Consider the following 21,463-nt stretch of genomic DNA (forward strand, 5'->3'; position numbering starts at 1 on the left):
TATGGTGCAATATATATGTGCATTTCGGTGGACTAATACCAAGAGGTGGGACTGTGGGATTGCTAGGTCATAAGACATGTGTTCAGCTTTGATAGTTCAATAGTTTTCTAAAATGCTTGTGGTCATACATACTTCTACCAGCAGGGCATGAGAGTTCTGGTTGCTCCTTATCCTCAGTAGAACTTAGTATTATTGTTGTATTTTGTTTTTGTTTTTTGATCTATTTGTTTACTTTTAGCTTTTTGGATGAGTATATAGTTGCTTCTTACCATTTTAATTTGCATTTCCTTAATGATGGTAGAGATTGAGTGACTCTTCTTAATGCTTATTGGCCATTTGGTTATCATCTTTTGTGAAGTACCTATTCAAGTCTTTTGGCTGTTTTCTATTATGTATCATTTTTTTACTGATAAATAAGAGGTTTGTTTGGGAAAGGGGTGGATTTGGTGCTGGGAATTGAACGCATGCTAAACACATGCCCTACCACTGAGCTATTCCTCTAGCCCCAGGTAAGAGCCAGACATATAGATTGCAAATACTTTCTATTTGATGGCTAACCTTTTCGTTCTTTTACCTAATGCCATTTTCTGATGATCTGTTCTTTAATTTAATGTAACACAATTCCTTACTCTTTGCCTTCTATACTTAGTCCTAAATACAAGAATTCTTTCCCTGCCCCCTAGATCTTGAAGGTATTGTCCTGTGTTATTGTCTAGGAGCTTTATTGTTTTAGCTTTCATGCTTAGGTCTTTTCTCTGCCTGGGAACAATTTTTGCAGATGTGCATGAAGTGAGGTGTAAAGGGTGAAGATTCCCTGTGAATATTCAGTTAATACGACATCATTTGTTTAACAGCCCATTCCTCCACTGCCCTTTGGTATCTCCTGTGTCATAAATAAAGTAGCTGTTATATGTATGGCTCTGTTTCAGGACTATTCTGTTGGTCTTTTTGGTTCCATTGCAACAGTGCTGCACTGTCTTAATTATTGTAGCTTTATATTAAATAGGACTTCTTAAAGAAAAAGTCTCCAGCTTTGCTGTTTTTCAAGACTTTCTTGCATATATCTCCTAAGATTGTTATTGAATTGTATTATGCTGTGGTTTCAATATGGATAGTAACCCCCAAAGATCCATGTGTTAAAACCTGGCCCCCAAGGACGTGGTGTTAGTTATCTAATTAGGTCTGTCTTTAAGAAGTGGGGCATAGTGGGAAGTCCTTAAGTCATTGGAGGCATGTCCTCAGAGGGGATTGTGGGACCCATATCTTTCAGGATATTCATTCTTCATTCATTCATTCATTTGCTTCTTGGATTTGTAATGTGATCAGTTTGCTGTGCCACACACTCCCTGCCATTTCTATCTGGTGCCCGCACCAGAGCCCAAAGGAATGGGGTTGCCCAGTCTTGGACTGGACATCTCATATGCAAGGGGTGTTGGAAAAGTATAATGAATGTTTTAAAACATTACAGTAAAAGACACATTGCCCTTAATCCCCTCAAAATACTCTCCCTTTCTTTGAGCATACTTATCCCACACTTATCTTACCACTTTCTAAAACAGTTCTGAAAGGAAGTTTTGTTTTGTATCTTTATCAGGTGTGATCAAAAGTGGTGAATACAGCTGTTGCGTGCCATCCAGTGGAAAGGCAGGCTCATAAAAACATTACAGTGTATCCTTATCTACCTGATTCACTGGTTCTGGCACGGTGCAGTTTCTAGCTCTTCCCCAAAGTCAAAAAGACCATAAAATAATATAAACGTTTTGAATCAATTCAGAACCTTAAGGCAGCCATCACAGCACAACTAAAGTGCTTCAAAAAGCAGAACCAAACACAGCTTCAAAAAGTGACAAGAAAAATGGGAAAAGTGTGTTTGAAGCAGGGAGGAGGGATATTTTGAGGAGGATTAATGACAGTGTGTCTTATATTGCTGTAATAAATTTTTTAAAATTTAAGTACACATTGTATTTTTCAGTCACACTTCACGTTTCACTGGTTTCATTCCTAGGAATTATCTTTGGAAATAATATTGTTTACTAAATTTTCTACTTGTTTACAGTTGGTATACATAGAAGTACAGTTAATTTTTGTGTACTGTATTTGATAGATTTAGTTTAGATCTCTGCCCTTTACATTTTTTAAACTATAGAAGTAATACATGCTTCTTGTTAAATAAAAATGCAAAAACATAAAAGGAGAAATATCCCTCCATCCCCAACTCCATTTTATGTGTGTAATCTTAATAGAAAATAAGAATGGAATCATATTATATCATCCTCTGCTCAGAAGAATCATGAACCAAGATTAAATTTTAAACTTGTATTAAAAAATCATCATGACATCCTAGTACCTGAAACATGCATTTTTCTCATTACCAGGCACATGTACTTCAGTTTTTATCTAGTCTGTGAGATTGCTTATTTTAAATGAACTACCAGCTCCTCCAAAAAGAATTCTATTATATCAGGTGTTTTTTTTGGTTTTGTTTTGTTTTTCTAACTCTATAGTCAGTTGGTCTCTATTGTCTTTAGTGTTTTCTTTTCAATTGACATGTAATAATTATCTATATTTATGGGGTACAGTATGGTATTTGTACTCCTATACAATGAATGATCAGATAAGGATAATAGGAATGTTAGTCACCTCAAACATTTGTCATTTCTTTGTGATAGGAACATTCAAAATCCTCCCTAGCACCTATTTTGAAATATACAATTAATTATTGTCAACCATAGTTACCCTACCATGCTGTTGAACATTAAGTTATTCTTCCTGTCCAACTGTACCCCTGTACGCATTAATCATTTTCTTTCCAACTTCCTCACACTTCTCAGCCTCTGGTAACTTACTCCCTAATTCTATGAAACTAACTTTTTTGGCTTCTACAGATAAGTGAGAAATGTGGTATTTGCCCTTTTGTGCCTGGCTTAATTCAGTTAATATATAATGTCATCCAGATTCATCAGTGTTCCTGCAGATGACAGGCTTTTGTTCTGCCTTATACTAGATAATATTCCACTGTCTACATATGCTACATTTCTTTATCCACTCACTTGTCCATGGACATCTGGATTGATTCTATATCTAAATCACCATACTGATTTCCATATGATTATAATAGTTTACATTCCTACCAACAGTGTAAGGGTTCTTTTTTTGGTTAGTATTTGATTTTTTGATGATAGCATTCTTTCTGAAGTAAGATGGAATATCATAATTTTCATTTCTCTAACAGCCAGAGTCGTTGGACATTTTTTCATGTATTTATTGGCCATTTGTACTTCTTCTGAGAGATATCTGTTCATTTCATTTATCTATTTTCCTGTAGAAAATGTTTTAAATTATAATTCTCATAGATACTGCTTCCTTTCACATTTTAAAGGTATGTTGCAGTTGGTCTTTTCTCCTTGATATAGTTTATGACCGAGAAGTAAATTTTATACTTCTAGACTGTTAGTGTAGGAACGGATCTCCAAATATCTTATCTGACTCCCTTATTCTTTTTTTTTTGAGGTACAACCCGTATTTAAATGAAATTTAAGGTGTTTAATTTAGTGTTTTTAGTATATTTTATTATACTATGATGTACAACCATCAGCACTAATTCTAGAACGTTTCTACCACCCCAGAAGAAACTCTGTTATCTGTTAGCGGTCAATCCCAGTTCCTCCCTTCCCTCATCTCCTGGCACCATTTCCTTCAGTATGAATTTGCCTAATTTAGACATTTCATGTAAGTGATATCATATAATATATTGGTCTTTTGTTACTTTTTATTTAGTATGTTTTCAAGGCTCATCTGTGCTATAGCATATAATAGCAATTCATTCCTTCTTACAGCTTAATGCTCTGTTCTATGGATATTCCATGTTTTTTTTATCCCTTTCCGTTCTCCTCTTCCTCTGTGGGTGGGGAGGGCCCAGGGAGTTCCAGAGAGTGCTTGCGGGAGAGAAAGGGGTCTGGTATGAGGATAAGAATCAGTGTGAGGGACAGAAAACTGTGAAGGGGGTGTTGAGACAGGGACCAGATAGAAATGGCGATGGAGAGAGTGGCTAAGAGTGGGTTTGCTGGCTCTTTGGCCTTCCGCTTTACCTAGGGACTGGTCAGTGTGATGTTGGGGCTCACTGCAGGCAGATAGCAGTGAGCCCCTTTTTTCTCCCAACCTTGTTAACTCTGCTTTTTGAACCATATGCTCAGACATTTTTTTATTTTGACCCCATAGTAATTTGATTTTTTTCTCGCCCTCCTTTGGAATATTCAGGAATTCACATCTAGGGGATTGTTCACTTTAAGATGCACTAATTTAGGGAGTGGAAATCCCAGTGAAGTTCTCACTAGTGTGTTTTTCTTTCCACTCCTAAGTCATTTAAGTAAAAACCAAGATTGACTTGTCCTAAGGTGGATCTGTCTCTTGTTTTACCTGAAAGCATCAGGAATGGTGTTTTGGGACAGGAGGTCCTAAGGGAAGTTCTCAGTTCTCAGCTTCTTTTCCTGACATCAGCTTGTCCTTTTTTTTCCCTCTCTTCAGGTTGTATCTACACTGCTGATAAACATAATCCCAGAAAACTACGTCCCACTGAATTTATCTGGAAAGGCGAAAATCCCTGGGAAAGCCTGGATACAGGGAACTCCTCGGCCTGCTCCCAACTTTAACCCTGACTTGATGTGTGAGTCCCAGGTAAAGCTGTACAGCTGTGGGGCTGGGAGACTTCTAACCCTAGTGTAGACACAGACCAGATGCACTCTTAGAAGCTGGTGCTGTACCTCAGAAGAGGCAGGGTTGTGCTAAGATGCTGTCCACTTTTGTCTAGGAAAGGTCAGGGTTGATTTCCCATCTGAGCCCTGGATCTTAATGGATGCTGCATTTAGACCTGAAGCGCCTACTCTCTTTTATAGGTCAAATGGTTAAGCCTTGCTACATTATGTAACTAGAAGTTCTTTTTATTTAATTAGTTTCTAGTTAATGCTTTTCTGTGAAAATGTAAGTTCAAGCCTTAGAGAATTTATTGTTCTTACTCCAGAGTGCAATGGAGGGAGCCCTGAGCCAAAGCTACAAAGTCATACCTGTATGTTCTCATTCCATCCACAAGGTCTTGATCAATCGTAATTGACCTCCAGTATGAGTAGGAGAGTGGAGAGAGGGGAGCAGGAAGACATAGAAAAGAGATATATAGTCCCCGAAAACGAAATTAAGAACAGTTGGGCTGTATGTATTCATCTCCTTTATTAAAAAAAATAAGTATCTAATTAGTTTCACATATTCCCAGCTTCCCTACTTCTTTCCATGAAGTATCAGAAGCCGGTCAGAAGGATAGGGCAGGTAGAAGTATAAACACAGTGAGGTTAATGCAGATTGAGGAAGGCAGTGTGGCTCCCTCGGGAGGCATCACCTGCAGCCCAGTATTGATGGCCTTTCCCCACACAGGTGATCATCAGGGAAGGGGAACTGCTCTGTGGAGTGCTGGACAAGGCGCACTATGGGAGCTCCGCCTATGGTCTGGTCCACTGCTGTTACGAGATCTATGGGGGTGAGACCAGTGGCAGGGTCCTCACCTGCCTGGCTCGCCTTTTCACTGCCTACCTGCAGCTCTACAGAGGCTTCACCTTGGGTGAGTGTGGGGCTCTTAGCCTCTGCTCTGCTGATCTTTGCGGGGAACAACCAGATTTCTTCTGTGAGGGCATCTGGCCTTGCTCCTTCTCGGTGCTGTCCACCCAATCTTCCTCATCCAGGGTTTTCTCCCTCTTGATGGTTCAGAGCCACTCTCTCCATCTCCATTTCTATCTGGTCCCTGTCTCGACACCCCTTTCACAGTTTTCTGTCCCTCACACTGATTTCTTATCCTCATACAAGATGCCTTTCTCTCCTGCAAGCACCCTCTGGAACTCCCTGGGCCCTCCCCACCCACAGAGGAACTTCCCTGTTTTCAGAGGTGCGCCTACCTCTCTGGCTTAGTGGGTAGCTTCAGCACTTTTGAAAACATTGTTGGGGCAGAGCAGTCAAGGGATCCTAGGAAAGAGGAGCCCCCTTGTTTGCTCCTTGGTGGTGAGAACATACTGTTTAGGGAGTTGTGGTCAATACAGAAAACAGTGTGCTGTTTTTCTCTGGACTGGGTGAGATTGACATTGGAAAATTTGCCAAGTGCCCAGTTTCCACCTCTAAGTATGTGGGCCCTTCTACAATGGTTCTGTGAGGGAAATGGAAGATACTGTTTGCTGAACATTTACCGCAGTGCATGGAAAGACTGTCTAATTTGTGGGATCGTGAATGGCAAAAGTGAGGCTCTGCTTTATGGGCTTGCTTGTATGTAGACATAGTGGGAATCCCACCCTGTAGACCATAGGCCTGCCATAGTGGCACCTGGGTTATTGGCCTTCAGCAGGAGTTGTATTACTTTTTTTTTTTTTTTCATGGTAGTGGTGATACCAGGGCCTTAGCATTGAGCCTCATCCCTAATCTTTTTTTATTTTGAGACAAAGTCTCACTAAGATGCCCTGATTGGATTTGAACTTACAATCCACCTGCTGTAGCCTCCCGTATTGCTGGGATCACGGGCCTGTGCCACCACCCCCAACTGTGTTACATTTTATTCTACTTTTAATTGCATAGTATTTTTAGTTCTGAGAAAGTTAAAAAATACAGAGAATTTTCAACCTAGCATCCATTTGCCATATTATCCACTAGTGTCAATTTTATGCACATATTTCTCAACTTTTTACTACTGTTTTTTATACTGTTTTATAATCTGTTTCTCCACACACTCCATTTCCAAATGTATTTTAAAATGTCTTTGCAATCATACAAACCTACATCCTGTGTCTGATGACAACAGGTTATTCCATTTATGTTGTTTTTTGGTTTTTGGTACCGGGAACTGAACTCAGGACCTTGTGCTTGCAAGGCAGGCAGTAGCACCACTGAGCTAAATCCTCAGCCCCAGATTATTCCATTTATGAGGATGTTCAGTTGTTTCTCAGAGGGGATTGACTGCAGCACCCCACATACACAGGTAACAAAATCCAGTGATGCTCAAGTCCTTTACATAAAGTTTTGTATAGTATTTGTATAGAACCTGCATACATCTTCCCACATACTTTAAATTATCTCTAAATTATACTACCGAACGCAAAGTAAACACTATGTAAGTAGTTGCTATACTGAGTGTAGGGAATAATGACAAAAAAAAAAATCTGTATATGTTCAGTACAGATCCAAGGTTTTTTTTCCCAATATTTAGGCTGCTTGTGAGTTTTCACATTATACTGGGGTAAGTACCCTTAAACAAACACCTTGACATATAAATCTAATTATCAGGATAAGAATTAGTAAATTACTAGTCTGTTTGGGGCTGAAACTTATGTTCTCCGTCCTGATTCCTGGAATGGGCCTGATTGCCCTCTTCCTGTTAGGAACTACACTAGGGTCCCCACAGAGTAACCAGAGGGTGAAATGTGAAGACTTAGAACTTCACACTTGTAAATCAGTTTCAGATGGTGACCTAGAGTAACAAACACCTCTGCTAACTAGAAAAAGCTAGAGAGCTTTACCCTGCTCACAGTGAGGGATCAAACCTAACAAACAGCAATGCATACAGTTCTGCTTAGCCTCTGGTACAGAGACACATTGGCCCCTGAGTGCAGTGACAATCTGGTCTGGTGTGGCATGACTGGGGTAGACACCAAGGCCAAGCTGGGAGTAGGCTCCAAGGGGAGAGCCGGCTAGTGAGGCTGACTTCATTCCAGCCCTTCTTAGGCAAGGGTGTCAAGTGGACAGAGGACAGCAAGTGGCCTAGAGGTGAACCCATAGCTGGATCTGCTTTGGTGGTTATGACTTCCTTTCCCAGCTAGTGCACTGGGAATTTCATATGCTAGCCCCAGCTTTTGAATATGCTGTTTGCTTTCCTGCCTAGATCTTGGCTGAAGGACTTAAGTCCTGTAGCACTCACAGATAGAAGTGATAATACATGGATAAAGTGGTTAGACATAATACTACCCGAGGAGAGCAATTCTTCAACCCCTAGAGCCCGAGGACGGACTTAACTGAAGCAAGCCAGACTTTCATCTTCCTGAGGCAACGCTGAGGAGCCTGCAGTGACGGTCCTTGTCACCCAGGCTCCAGCCTATTTGTGAGCCTGTAACCCATCCAACTATGCAAGTGGTGCCCCTCTGGTGACTCAAGGCCTCTGGGAGTCCAAATTGGGATACTTTTTTTTTCTCCCTCTTTTTCCTTAACCCCAGCTTTTCATCCCAGATCTCTTCTGCATCCCTTTCATGCAACACCAATTTATTGGGTGGCTAAGAGCACAAGTTTGGGACTCTGGCCTGAGCTTGCTTTCTACCTTTATAACCTTGGGGAAGAAGCTCAATTTTGAGTAATTTTATGACTTGTAAAATGGGGATTGTAGTGTTAGTGCTGTGGTCAGCACTAAGGAGATGTTGGCAATCCCTTAACAATGACGATAACATTGTCCTCCTCATTCTAGTGCTTCCTACACATGTGTGTGGCTCTGTGCTCTGGGCCTTCATATCACCGAGCTTACGGTCTGGTGAAGTCAGGTCTAGTTCTCTCTGAGCTTATCTGTTTCACTTCACAGGCGTAGAAGACATTTTGGTGAAGCCAAAGGCAGACAAGACAAGACATCAGATCATTGAAGAATCAACCCAGTGTGGGCCCCGAGTAAGGAGAGGCTGGGAGCCGTGGCCTGCCATAGGAGCATCAGGAGACTCACACCCTCTACATTTCACTGCAGCCTGTGATGTGTTCTTTTCATTCTAGGCTGTCAGGGCTGCGTTAAACCTGCCAGAAACTGCATCATGTGATGAGGTCAGAGGGAAATGGCAGGATGCCCATCTGGGCAAAGACCAGAGGGATTTTAATGTGATCGATCTGAAGTTCAAGGAGGAAGTGAACCATTACAGCAATGAGATTAACAAGGTTAGCCTGGCAGTACATGCACTTATCTCCACCTTTTGAATGCAGATTTAAAAAAAAAATTATATTTTAATTCTCATTTAAGACCATTTGGAGCACTTTGGCTTTATAATAGCTTACGAGGTTCAATTTAGGGTGGGCTAGGTAGAATCCATCACTTTGAATGGCTTTCAGGGGCCTCGTTCCCTCACCCAGTTACCGTCTGGAAAGACCTTCTGTTAATGCTGAGAGGAAATGCTTTGCACTATTTTTCTTTTTAAATGTTTTTGTTGTGGAGTGACTGCATGAAAGGGTTGAAGAAAGCAGTCTTTCCCACGGGATTGTTATTGATGGACAAGGAGAATGAAGGGCCAAAAACACCACTGTTTATGTAGCTTGAGTCAGGAGTGAGGCCTGGCTTCCAGTCCTGTTTGTGCTCTGTACTTGATGGGTGACCTCTGGCAAGTGGCATAACTCACCAATCTGCGTTGGTGTCCTCATCTGGAAGCAGTCCTACCTAGGGCTCACTGTCCTGTGGTGTAGAGGAGCCATCCTGGCCCTCACCCTGCCTTCTGGCCCTTGAGGTCCAGTTGGAGGAGGAAGCAAGGCCAGTGGTCAATGAAAGTCATTTTGTCTGTGGGGGCCTCTGACCTGGCTTGCAGTGTCCCTTTGGCTGCTAAGCCGACAGACCTCTCTTTGGTAGGCATCCCATCCTCCAGAGCTTTTGTCACAGGAGCCTTCCCATCTCCACAGGGCTGACTGAAATTTTGGAGGAGGGGAGTTGTCTCCAGAAGCATCTCAGAATGTCTTCTTGTCCCCCAGCTCACCTCTTCCTGCCACTTCTTCCCACCCAGGCTCTGCCCCTCCTGTGTGTGGGCTGGCTTTCTAGAACCCCAGGCAAAGGCAGAAGCAGACCCAGGGCCAGCTCAGCATCTTCCCAGGGTGCCCCTGTGGAGCTGGTCCTGGAACCAAGGCAAGGCTCACTCCTGGTGCTCCGCAGCAGGTTGGTAAACGTGGACATGGTTTGGATATTGGTGATCTGACTGTACCAGTTCACAAGGGAGGGCATCACTTTAAATTTTTTTCTTCCCAGCTCCTGTCTACAATCACAGACTATATATGTCAGCTGCCACTGCCCCCTTTTCTCCTTTTCAATTTCACTTTTTGCCACAGTTTAGGCAGTGAATGGAACCTGACACAAGATGTGTGAGCACCCATTTGACTTCTCTCTAGGGTTTCTAGCAAAAGAATTGATGACAAGTGAGGTCTTCCTTTACCTTGAATGGAATTTAGCCCTTATCTCTGGGTGAATATTCTCACTTTATTACATCTGCATCTGGATTTACCTTTTGAACCTGGAATTTGCAAAAGGGTGAAGTCATTGACCAGTTTGTTGATTTTATCTGCAGGCATGCATGCCTTTAGGCCTGCACAGACAGTTCCCAGAGAACAACCTGCAGATGATGGTCCAGTCGGGAGCTAAAGGTTCAACTGTGAACACAATGCAGGTGTGAGCAAAAGTGTCTTGGCTTGTTTGCCAGAGGGTGGGATATTGACAGGAGATGGTTTTCGGGTTCGATTCTGATTTTAAAAGGATCTGCATTCTGTATAAAATGTGACAAGGACTGAAAACTCTAAAAGCATATGAATCACAGCACTAACCACCGTTAACCTGTCAGTGTTAAAGATTAGCAGTAGATATACAGTAGGATGTGCATAATGTAGATACACATTTACATATTGTTTTATTGTATTACATATATTCAAGTTATAAATGCATGCTGTGTGTTTAACATCTCAGCTGATTTTCAGTTTTGCATAAGGCAGTCTACTTTTTCCCTTAATATACCACATTATAAGGATTTAGTCCTAGAGATTACTTCATCTTTTGAGGCCCATTATCATTTTAGATTTCCACAGTGCTATAGAGGCCTTTTCACAAATCTTAATGCCTATTTTGTTTTTCAGTCTGTATGACCTTGAGAGGATCTTAAGGACTTCCCCATTGTTTGAAAGCCTGGAGGCCCTCAGGGAGCCCCCTGATGAAAGGAAAATCTACACACATTGCTCCCACCTCCCCACCCCAGGAGTTTTCATAGACAGTTTGCTAAGCAAGCGGCTCAATAGCTTGAGTTCTCTTTTAGCTCTAGAATATAACAATCACAATGAGTTACTTTTTCTTGTGAACCTCCGTTTCCTTGTTAAGGCCCTCAAGGGCCTTTCAGGTTTATAACACGTGATGATTCAGGGACAGGGCTTCTTTTCCAAGCACAGCTCATTTTCAGCTGACCCCAAAGTGAAAATCCAGATCTGTAACGCAGTTACTTTTTCTTGAAATGCAAGCTTCCCTAGTTTATTTAAAATCTAGTCTGGCCTAGAACTCAGTTCCCATGTGGCTTTTCTTGAAGAGCCAGGCTGTTTCTTCCTTGATAGGACAAAGGTTTTGGGGGGTTTAGTTGTTGTTTTTAACATACACATGGATCTTGTTTCACTTGTGTTTCCTTTCCCCAGATCTCATGCCTGTTGGGCCAGATTGAACTGGAAGGTCGGAGACCCCCGCTAATGGCATCTGGCAAGTCACTGCCCTGCTTTGAGGCTTATGAATTCACCCCTAGAGCTGGTGGCTTCATCACTGGAAGGTTTCTCACCGGCATTAAGCCTCCTGTATGTGTATTTTGGTATTTCCATTTGGCTGTTTTCTTCATTTCTCATTTCTAGGCTCAGTGATAGGTGACTTAATGACACCCAGCAATAACTTTGAGCAAGAACAGTCAATTGATAAATGCCAAGCCATTTGCAGCCAGGCCCTGGTTCCCATGAAGACCCAACCATGTGATATTTACCAGTTTCACACCAGAGCATATGTGCTGGCACATAGCAGGCATTCAGTGTGCTGATAAATGAAAAAATGAGTAGGACCAATTTTGGCCCTGCCTTTTTCTGCCATGCGGCCCTTCTAAACCCAGTTAGCTTCATTTGAAGCAGCTAGGAAAGGGAGTATCACTCCCTGGGCTATTGATGTTGCCAAGAGGAGCATCATGGAGATTTGTTTTCCAAAGTTCCCCACCTCCAGGTCCCTCCCATGACTACTCCTCCACTGGGGGAGAGTCAACCAGCTGTAGCAGATGTTTACAGTAGAATTCTCCCCTAAGAGGAGGCTTTCTCGTCACACTCATCAGCAATGGCTTTTTGAATGTTGGTGCCTTTTGTTTCTTGGTGTGGTGCATGTCTAAAGGGTTGACCATATGGTCAGGCCACTAAGTCCAGATCATAAATTATTCCAAGGCCACTGACTGACCCTCAGCTCCTCCCTCCACCCTACACAGACTCTCCAGTGGTCATCCCTGGCCTCTGGCATGGGAGGGAGGAGCGTCGATGTAGACCAGAATTTCTCATTTTCTGACTGTGACCTCTCAGTGGGTCAAGAAATCATAGGAGTGGATTGGGGCCAGCATTCCTTTATATAATGGAACAGAATGGAAAGATAAAGAAAAATCAGAGTTTATCCCTCCTCCTAAGGGATGGACTAGTACCATAAGGTTTTGTGCGTGTGTGTGTGTGTGTGTGGTTTTTTTTGGTATTGAGCATCAAACTCAGGACCTTGCACTTGCCAAGCAGGTGCAGCACCACTGAGCTAAATCCTTGGCTCGCCATAAGGTTTTAGTTTGAGTTTTATGTCTTTGGATGCTTGTGTATCCTTACTGTGGGTTGCACTAAAAAGTTTAGAAAATACCACATAGTTCTGCTCACCTTGTTGGAAGCAGAATGAAGATATAGAGGCTGAACCAGACAGTGTAGAGGCACCAATACTGTTTCTCTTTGGAAAGAATGCATGGGGTATGGTTTTAAGGAGGTGCAAATGGATGCAGAGGGCACTTGACTCCTGTAGACAGGAGATGTTGCTTCTGATCCACTCCACCCTCAGGCAGGGAAAGACACAGAACTGCAGGGCAGGACAGCAGATGTCACTGGGGGCCATTAGTGCCCTCAGAGCCAAGGGCTCAGGAGATCAAGGAAAGGAGTGGGCTATCTGGTCAAGAGAAGCTGCTGAGGTTGTTGGCCTGTGTGGCTCTCCAGGAAGGGCAGAGTGCTCATTGTCACTTTTGGACCTGGCTCCCCCTCTCCCACAGGAGTTCTTCTTTCACTGCATGGCAGGGCGAGAAGGGCTGGTGGACACTGCTGTGAAAACCAGTCGCTCCGGCTATCTCCAAAGGTAAAAGCACCAGTGTTCCTTGTTAGATGCAGTCATCGTCCCAGGCCCCTGTACCTGTCATCTTTTGCTGAAGAATTTTGGCTGATAAAAACTTTATAAAAGCCTTCGTGTGTGGCCTGAGGTGGAAAACAGCAGGTGTTCTTCCCCTTCCACAGAACTGGTAGAGCATGTGCTTAGAGGCTTACATGTAAACCCTGCCTTCTGCAGTGCTCCACCCCCTCAGGGGCTTCAGATGTAGGGAGAGGTCTCAGGCAGTGGTAAGCTTGTCCTCATCTAAGAGGCTTAAGTGGCCCAGGACAGTGCAGAGTATTCCAGAGTCCCTGCCTGTGAATTTGTGATTGATGTCCCCTCAGTTACAGGTGTCACCTTGGGATTCCCCTCCCCAGCCCAGACCTGCTTACTGGGTTTAGGTGGGAGACAGTGGAAAGAAAGGAAGAAGCAGGTGTAGGGAAGGCGTGGGGTACAGGCCTGAGTGGCAGCATGGCACAGTTGGCCGGAAGCAGGATGCTGTGGAACAGAGAGGAGGTGTTGGGTAAGCATGATATTTAAGTGAGCGCATGAGTGGACCCTTAGAGATGAGGCCTGAAGCTCAGAGAGGCCTGGAGTCGTGGCCATGAGGGGCAGTTGTTGGAGTCTTGTGAGGTCAGCAGAGAAAGGGCTGAGGACTGACACATCAGCCCATGTAGCAAAAGGGGGTGAGTGTTTGGCACTAGCCTGGCCAGGCTCTGGGCTGGGCACCACGAGCACAGTGAAGAGTAACACTGTCCTCAGGGCTCAGGGTGGGTGTCAGGAGAAAGGAACTGGGCTCCTGAAAGCCTCCTTCCAGGATGACAGAAGGAAAACTAAGGCAGAATGGCCTTAGGTGTTTTTTGGGGTTTTTTTTCCCCCATTAAGTTTATTGGTACATTTTAGGTATAAAATACAGTTAAATTCATCCTTAGGATCTTGTACCTTTACATGAGTATCTTGGTTCTTATTTTTTTCCCCTTCCCCTGCCCTGCCTTCATACCCTCCACCCTTCCCTATTTGCAAAGACTTTGTTTCCATTTTTTTCCTTTTCTCATATTTTTTCTTTTCCCTTCTTTCCTTTCTCCTACCCCTCCCACTTCCCCTGCTCCTTTAGACCTTTTCTTCCTATTACACAATATCAATTATACATTTTTAAAATTACAATATCAAGATCTAGAAGACATTACCACAGATTTTACAGAATTTAAAAGACTATAGAAAGCATATTACAAAAATCTGTTTTGAAATAAGTTTGACAACTTCTAAGAAGTACCTTGGAAGACAAATTAATGAAACTAACTCTGGAGGAAATATAAAATTTGAATATCACCTATTAAAGAAAGTATATTCCTAGCTTGAAAACCTACCTATATGACAACAACAGGTTCATATACATTTTAAATGATAAATTAATTATATCAAACATTCAAAGCAGAAAAAAGAAATACTTCTTTCCTCATTTTAGGAAATCAACATTGTGCTAATACTAAAACTGGATAAAGATAGTAGAAAAAAGTATGCACATAGATAGAAATTTGTTTAACAAAACAAACTCTTAGAAGTCAGATCTGGTAATATGTAGAAAGTGGTTTTATTATAGGGAAGGCAGTGTTGGTTCAGCATTGGAAGATCCACCCCCAAAAGTCATCATTTTAACAGAGGAAAGGAAAAAGCCATATGATCCTGTCACTAGTTGGAGAAAAAGTATTGGAATAAATTCTACAGGTGTTCATGGTAAAAGCTATCAGGAGACTAGAAGTAGAACAGAACCTTCTCAACAGATCAAAGGCATGTACTCCATACTTCCAGCAAAAACGCCTTATATGAATAGAGAAGATTCAATGCTTTTTCCCTAAGGTAGGGAACAAGGCGGCAGTGAAACTCAGCTGGTCCCAGCACCTGGAAGGAAGCTCCCCACCTCCATCCCAGGCTCCTAGAGCAGTGAAGCTCAGCCGGTCCCAGTACCTGGAAGGAAGCTCCCCCGCTGCCATCCCAGGCTCCTAGGGCCAAGAAGGTGAGCCGGTCCCAGCACCCAGAAGGAAGCTCCCCCACTACCATCCCAGGCTCCTAGGGCCAAGAAGGTGAGCTGGTCCCAGCACCCAGAAGGAAGCTCGCCTGCTGCCATCCCAAGCTCCTAGGCCACAGAAGGTGAGCCGCATGGGTGCCAGAAGCACCCCCCCACCCCCGTGGAAATGAGAAGACACATAAACAAGCCTCAAAAACAGACTTCCAGATCAACTATAGCAACCCCAAAGCGAAACAAGATGGAACACTGAAACTCAACCACCTGGACTCTGAACTGGCAACAAAAGAGGATCTGGGAAAAATGAAATCAGAAATAATTACTCAGATAACAGCAAAGATTTTGCTCATGGTGCAAGACATGATTAATAAATCTAGAGAGGACACAGATAAAAAAGTAGAGGATCTGAGGAACATGATGGAATCCCAACATAGGAAACAAACGAAATCCATAAAACAGATACAAACAGATTTCCAAGAGATTAAAAACTCCATCGAAATTCTGCACAGCAGAATGAACCAATGTGAGGATAGAATTTCACATATAGAAGATAAGATTGCGATTAGGAGGAAAAGAAAAATTGCTTTAAAATTGTAAGGGAACATGAGAAATCAATCCAGCAGCTGCTAGACAATGCAAAGAAGAATAACATAAGACTGATTGGAGTCAATGAAGAAAGGAGAGAGTGTAGATGACATAAAAAAACTCTTCACAGAAGTGATGGCAGAAAACTTCCCAAGGAGGGGAAAAGAACTTGACATACAGATAAGTGAGGCATACAGGACTCCAGCTAGCCTTAATCAAAAAAAATCTACACATAGGCATATAATAGTTAGGATTCCAGAAATCCAACAGAAGAACAAAATTCTATAAGCAGTGAGAGAAAAGAAACAAATCACATACAAAGGAAAGCCCATCAGAATCACAGCAGACTTCTCAATGCAAACCCTCAAGGCAAAAAGAGCTTGTAGTGATATATTTCAAGCCCTAAAGGAAAACAGCCTCCAACCCAGATTGATGTACCCTGCAAAACTATCTTTCAAAATTGATGGAGAAATAAGATATTTTCATGATAAAGAGCACCTCAGGAACTTCATGAATACCAAACCAGCACTCCAAAAAATTTTAGACAATACCCTAGGAAAAGACAGTGAGGATCACAACCCCAGGAAACCCAGCAGAATGAATCCATTGGGCATGACAAATTAAACGCAAAGGGGGAGAATCCAACAAAAAGAAAAAGTCATGACAAGGCTTTTACAACTTTTGACTTCATCTCCCTAATGAGTGTATAATTCAATCTTATTATTGTACTGATTAGTATTTTTCTTATTCTACAGTTGCACACCTTTCCTTGTGCTATACTGGCTATTTATCATCTTCTTTTGTCTACATTTTAATCGGGTTGTCTATTAATGAGCTCTAAGAATTCTTTATTCTGGTCATAGGTTATATGCATTGTAAATATGGTCTGTTTAAGGACTACTTTTCATTTTAATGATGCCATTTAAAGTTCTAAATTTTGATGGAATCTCATCAATTTTTTTTCTTTTATACATCATGTTTTTTTGTATCCTAGGTAGTTCTTGCCTACCCTGAATTCATAAATATTTTCCCTTATAATTTCTTCTTAAAGTTTTATACTTTTAGACTTTCTTATTTAGGTTCACAGATCCCTTCAAGTTATTTTCATGTGTGGAAAAAAAGGGTTGAGGTTAATTTTTTATATATGGATACCAGGTGTTCTAGTGCCATTTGCTGAAGACACTATCTCTTCCTCAGCTCTTGAATCAAGTTTATATTCTATCAAATGCTAATGTTAAATAATCTTTCAAAACTCAGTGGACCATATATGTGTGGTTCTATTTCTAGATTCTCTGTTTTATTCAAATGATCTATATGTCTTTCCTTACACCAACACTGCCTTGATTACTGTAGCTTTAGAAGAAGTCTTAAAATTGGGTGCTAAACATCTTCCAACACTGTTTTTGTTTTTGTTTTTGTTTTGTTTTTGCTTTTCTGGGTCCTTTGTATTCCTACATAACTTTTAAATTTCAATATCCAATTCTTCATTTATACCAAGTATACACAGACCTGAATTTTTACGTATACCTTGTGTTTTCTAATCCTGCTAAATTCAAGTACAAGTTCTAGGGGCTCCTAGAGATTTCTTAGTATTTTCTCTGTAGATGATCATTTCATCTACATATAAAGATTTTGCTTCTGCCGTGCCAATCCTATCCTAGTTGTGTCATTTTATTGCCAGACTATTTTGGTTTAGACCTATGTTTCAAAGTCTAATGGACAGATGAAGAGTAGGCATATATGCCCTTGTTCCCCACTTTAGGGAGAAAGCATTGTATCGTCTCCATTCATAGAAGGAATTTTTGTTGGAAGTATGGAGTACATGTCTTTGATCTGTTGAGAAGGTTCTGTTCTACTTCTAGTTTCCTGATAGCTTTTACCATGAACAGCTGTAGAATTTGGTCCAATACTCTTTCTCCAACTAGTGACAGGATCATATGGCTTTCTTTCCTCTGTTAAAATGATGACTTTTGGGAGTGGATCTTCCAATGCTGAACCAACACTGCCATCCCTGTAACAAAACCGCTTTCTACTGCCATATCTGACTTCTAAGAGTTTGTTTTGTTAAACAAATTTCTATCTACGTTCATACTTTTTTCTTCTATTATCTTTATCCAGTTTTAGTATTAGCGCAATGTTGATTTCCTAAAATGAGGGGAGAAGTGTTCCTTCTTTTTTCTGCTTTATTTGTTTGATACAATTTATCAGTTAAAATGTTTATGAGCCTGCTGTTGTCATATAGGTAGGTTTTCAAGCTAGGAATATACTTTCTTTAATAGGTGCTATTCAAATTTTATATTTCCTCCAGAGTTAGTTTCATTAATTTGTCTTCTAAATTACTTCTTAGAAGTTGTCAAATTTATTTCAAAAAAGACTTTTGTAATATGCTTTCTATATCCTTTTAAATTCTGTAAAATCTGTGGTAATGTCTCCTAGATCTTGATATTGTAATTTAAAAAATGTATAGCTGATGTTGTGTAACAGGAAGAAAACGTCTAAAAGAGCAGGGGAATTGGGAGGGGTAGGGGAAGGGAAAAACGGGAAAGGAAAAAATATGAGAAGAGGAAAAAAATGGAAACAAGGTCTTTGGAAATAGGAAAGGGTGGAGGGGGTGAAGGGAGGGCAGGAGAAGGGGAAAAAAAATAAGAGCCAAGAGACTCATGTAATGGTACAAGATCCCAATGATGAATGTAACTGTATTGTATACCTAAAATGTACCAATAAAGTTAATGGGAAAAAAAAAGATACATCTTGTACAGGTACAAGCACCCAATGATAAATGTAAACGTATACCTAAAATGTACCAATAAATAATTTTAAGGAAAAAAAAAAATAGGTGGAGAACAAGGGAAGATATGCCTACTCTTCATCTGTCCATTAAACTTTGAAACATAGGCCCAAACCAATATAGTGTGGCAATAAAATGGCACAATTAGGATAGGATTGGCAAGGTAGAAGTAAAATCTTTATATGTAGATGAAATGATCATCTACAGAGAAAATACTAAGAAATCTCTAGGAGCCCCTAGAACTTGTATTTGAATTTAGCAGGATCAGAAAACACAAGGTATATATAAAAATTCAGGTCTGTGTATACTTGGTATAAATGAAGAATTGGATATTGAAATTTAAACGTTATATAGGAGTACAAAGGACCTAGAAAATTGAAAAGAAACAAAAAGGTGTTGGAAGACATTTAGTACCTATTAAGACTTCCTCTAAAGCTACAGTAATCAAGGCAGTGTTGGTGTAAGGAAAGACATATAGATCATTGGAATAAAACAGAATCTAGAAATAGAACCACACATATATGGTCCACTGAGTTTTGAAAGATTATTTAACAACATTTTATAGAACATAAACTCAATTCAAGAGCAGAGGAAAAGACAGTGTTTTCAGCAAATGGCACTAGAACACCTGTTATCTCTATATAAAAATTTAACCTCAGCCCTTTATTTCCATACATAAAAATAACTTGAAGGATCTATGAACCTAAATATGAAAGACTAAAACTATAAAACTTTAAGAAGAAATTATAAGGGAAAATGTTTATGAATTTAGGGTAGGCAACAATTTCCTAGGATATAAAAAACATGATGTATAAAAGAAAAAAATTGATAAATGAGATTCCATCAAAATTTAGAACTTTAAATGACATCGTTAAAACGAAAAGTAGTCCTTAAACAGACCATATTCATAGTGCATATAACCTATGACCAGATATATAAAGAACTCTTACAGCTCATTAATAATCCAATTAAAAAGTAGACACAAGAAGATGATAAATAGCCAGTATAGCACAAGGAAAGGTGTGCAACACTAGAATCAGAAAATTACTGATCAGTACAATAACAAGATTGAATTATACCCTCATTAGGGAGATGAAGTTAAAAGTTTTAAAAGAACAAATGTCGGCTTAGGTGTGAACCAGTTAGAACTTTCTAATACTGTTTATGTGAATGTAAAATGATAAAACCATTTTGGAAAACAATATAGAAATTTCTTGTATTACTGTTAAGAACCAACAGTCCTATTCTTAAGATTTTATTTGCGAGGAATGAAAACACATGTTCACAGTAGATTTGTACATGCAAGTTGAGTATCCCTTATCTGAAATTCTTGGGACCAGAGCGTTTCAGATTTTTATTTGAAATCCACTTGATCTGCAAAGAGGATAGCTACTCCTGCTTTTTTTTTTCGGGTTCCTGAGAGTGGCCTTAGTTTTAGGGTAAGCAAAGGCCAACACCAGCACACAGTGCAGGTGAGGTTAAGCGAGGCAGCCAAACAGGAAGACAGAGGACAAAGGCCACCAGTTTAGGGATATTACATCAGCATTTAGTTCTGGATGACCTTTAGTATCCCTGACAGTCTCTGGACTAACAGTTCCAAAATCCTTGTCAGCTCCCCTGCCTCTCCTGCCCTCTGACCCTACGATACTGGTCCCTGGGAAGCTCTGAGGAACAAGTGGGCAAAAACCAGACTGTAGCCCCAGCAGCTGGGCTAGGTGGGAGCCAGTTCTGGCAGTGGAAACCAAGCCTCTCAGCTACACTGCTGTGGCACTTCCTTCCGGAAAGCCATCAGGAAATGCATCCCCTGGCTGGGGGATGCTGGAGCCTGGGACACTGGAGCTGGCATATGTTGGAGTCATGTAGGGCTGCAAAACAGAGTCCCCACTCCTTCCCCTGCATATTCGCCCACTGGAGGTGCATCTGGCAGGGACTGAGCTGATGGTCTTTTTACAGGTGCATTATCAAGCATCTGGAGGGACTAGTCGTCCAGTATGATCTGACAGTCCGAGACAGTGATGGCAGCGTGATACAGTTCCTGTACGGGGAGGACGGCCTGGACATCCCCAAGACACCGTTCCTGCAGCCCAAGCAGTTCCCCTTCCTGGCCAGCAACTATGAGGTGGTGCCAGCCCTAGGCCGTGGGGCTTGGGACTGGAGAACCCAGCACCCTGAGCTCTGCTACCCTGTCCACTAGCCATTAAAAAATCAAGTGGGAAGGGTTCATACAGCACCCACCAAGGCCCTTAAAACACTTGCCATTTCCTAAGCCTCTCTGGACTTAGATCACATTCAGTGGTGGCAAGACATGGGCACCCCTGGAGTAACAGCCACTATTAGGGGCACTTGCCCTGTGCCCAGCCCTAAGCTAGAAAGCACATTGAGTACCATCTGGGTTCATCCTCACCACAACCAACCAGGGAAGTTGGCAGCAATCTACCCAATTTATGGTTGAGGCACCTGAGGATCAGAGCTGAAGTAACCAGGTGTTAAGAGTCAGCATTTGAACCCAGGCATGCCTGACACACACACTGATTTTCATACTGCCCTATGGCCTTGGTAATGACCCATCACTGTTGACTGTAGTCACCCCAGTTTCATACAGTAAGTCCCCAACGTAAGAATGATTTCTAATCTAGGAGAGTATCAGTCAGTCATTTGTAATTCCAACAAAGTGAATCTTATATACCATTGACACATATGCAGTGTAGAGCATAAAAAAACCAAACATCCACAAAAATACTATAAATAAGCTATTTTTACTTTTATAGTTATCTTAAAATGGTAAGGTAGGTACGTGAGCTATTTCTTTGATTTGTTCACATCTACAAATGTTCCTAATGTGAGGTCTGTTCTTATCTGTGAAATTTCACAACTAAAATGTTCGTAAGTTGGGGACTTACTGTATTGGGAAACTAAAACTGTCATGGTCTGTCCAGGGTCA

General features: G+C 41.3%; 1 protein-coding gene across 4 annotated transcripts in view; it reads left to right on the forward strand.

The window, feature by feature from the left end:
* The window catches only part of Polr1a (RNA polymerase I subunit A), a 77,852-nt gene that overhangs the window by 40,698 nt on the left and 15,691 nt on the right, over window positions 1-21,463 (forward strand). For 3 of the 4 annotated variants that reach the window (XM_004844590.3, XM_021258203.2, XM_021258201.2), the window contains exons 15-22: window positions 4,525-4,674; window positions 5,422-5,605; window positions 8,588-8,670; window positions 8,770-8,928; window positions 10,314-10,412; window positions 11,416-11,568; window positions 13,035-13,117; window positions 20,476-20,641. In XM_004844590.3, the coding sequence (XP_004844647.1) occupies window positions 4,525-4,674; window positions 5,422-5,605; window positions 8,588-8,670; window positions 8,770-8,928; window positions 10,314-10,412; window positions 11,416-11,568; window positions 13,035-13,117; window positions 20,476-20,641 (1,077 nt within the window). The remainder of the gene's footprint in view (window positions 1-4,524; window positions 4,675-5,421; window positions 5,606-8,587; window positions 8,671-8,769; window positions 8,929-10,313; window positions 10,413-11,415; window positions 11,569-13,034; window positions 13,118-20,475; window positions 20,642-21,463) is intronic. The other variant, XM_087204267.1, reaches the window with a different exon arrangement.

Source organism: Heterocephalus glaber, unplaced genomic scaffold (assembly GCF_053883595.1).
Source record: "Heterocephalus glaber isolate CG9 unplaced genomic scaffold, H.glaber_assembly_v1.0 deba00000470, whole genome shotgun sequence".
Taxonomy (NCBI): domain Eukaryota; kingdom Metazoa; phylum Chordata; class Mammalia; order Rodentia; family Bathyergidae; genus Heterocephalus; species Heterocephalus glaber.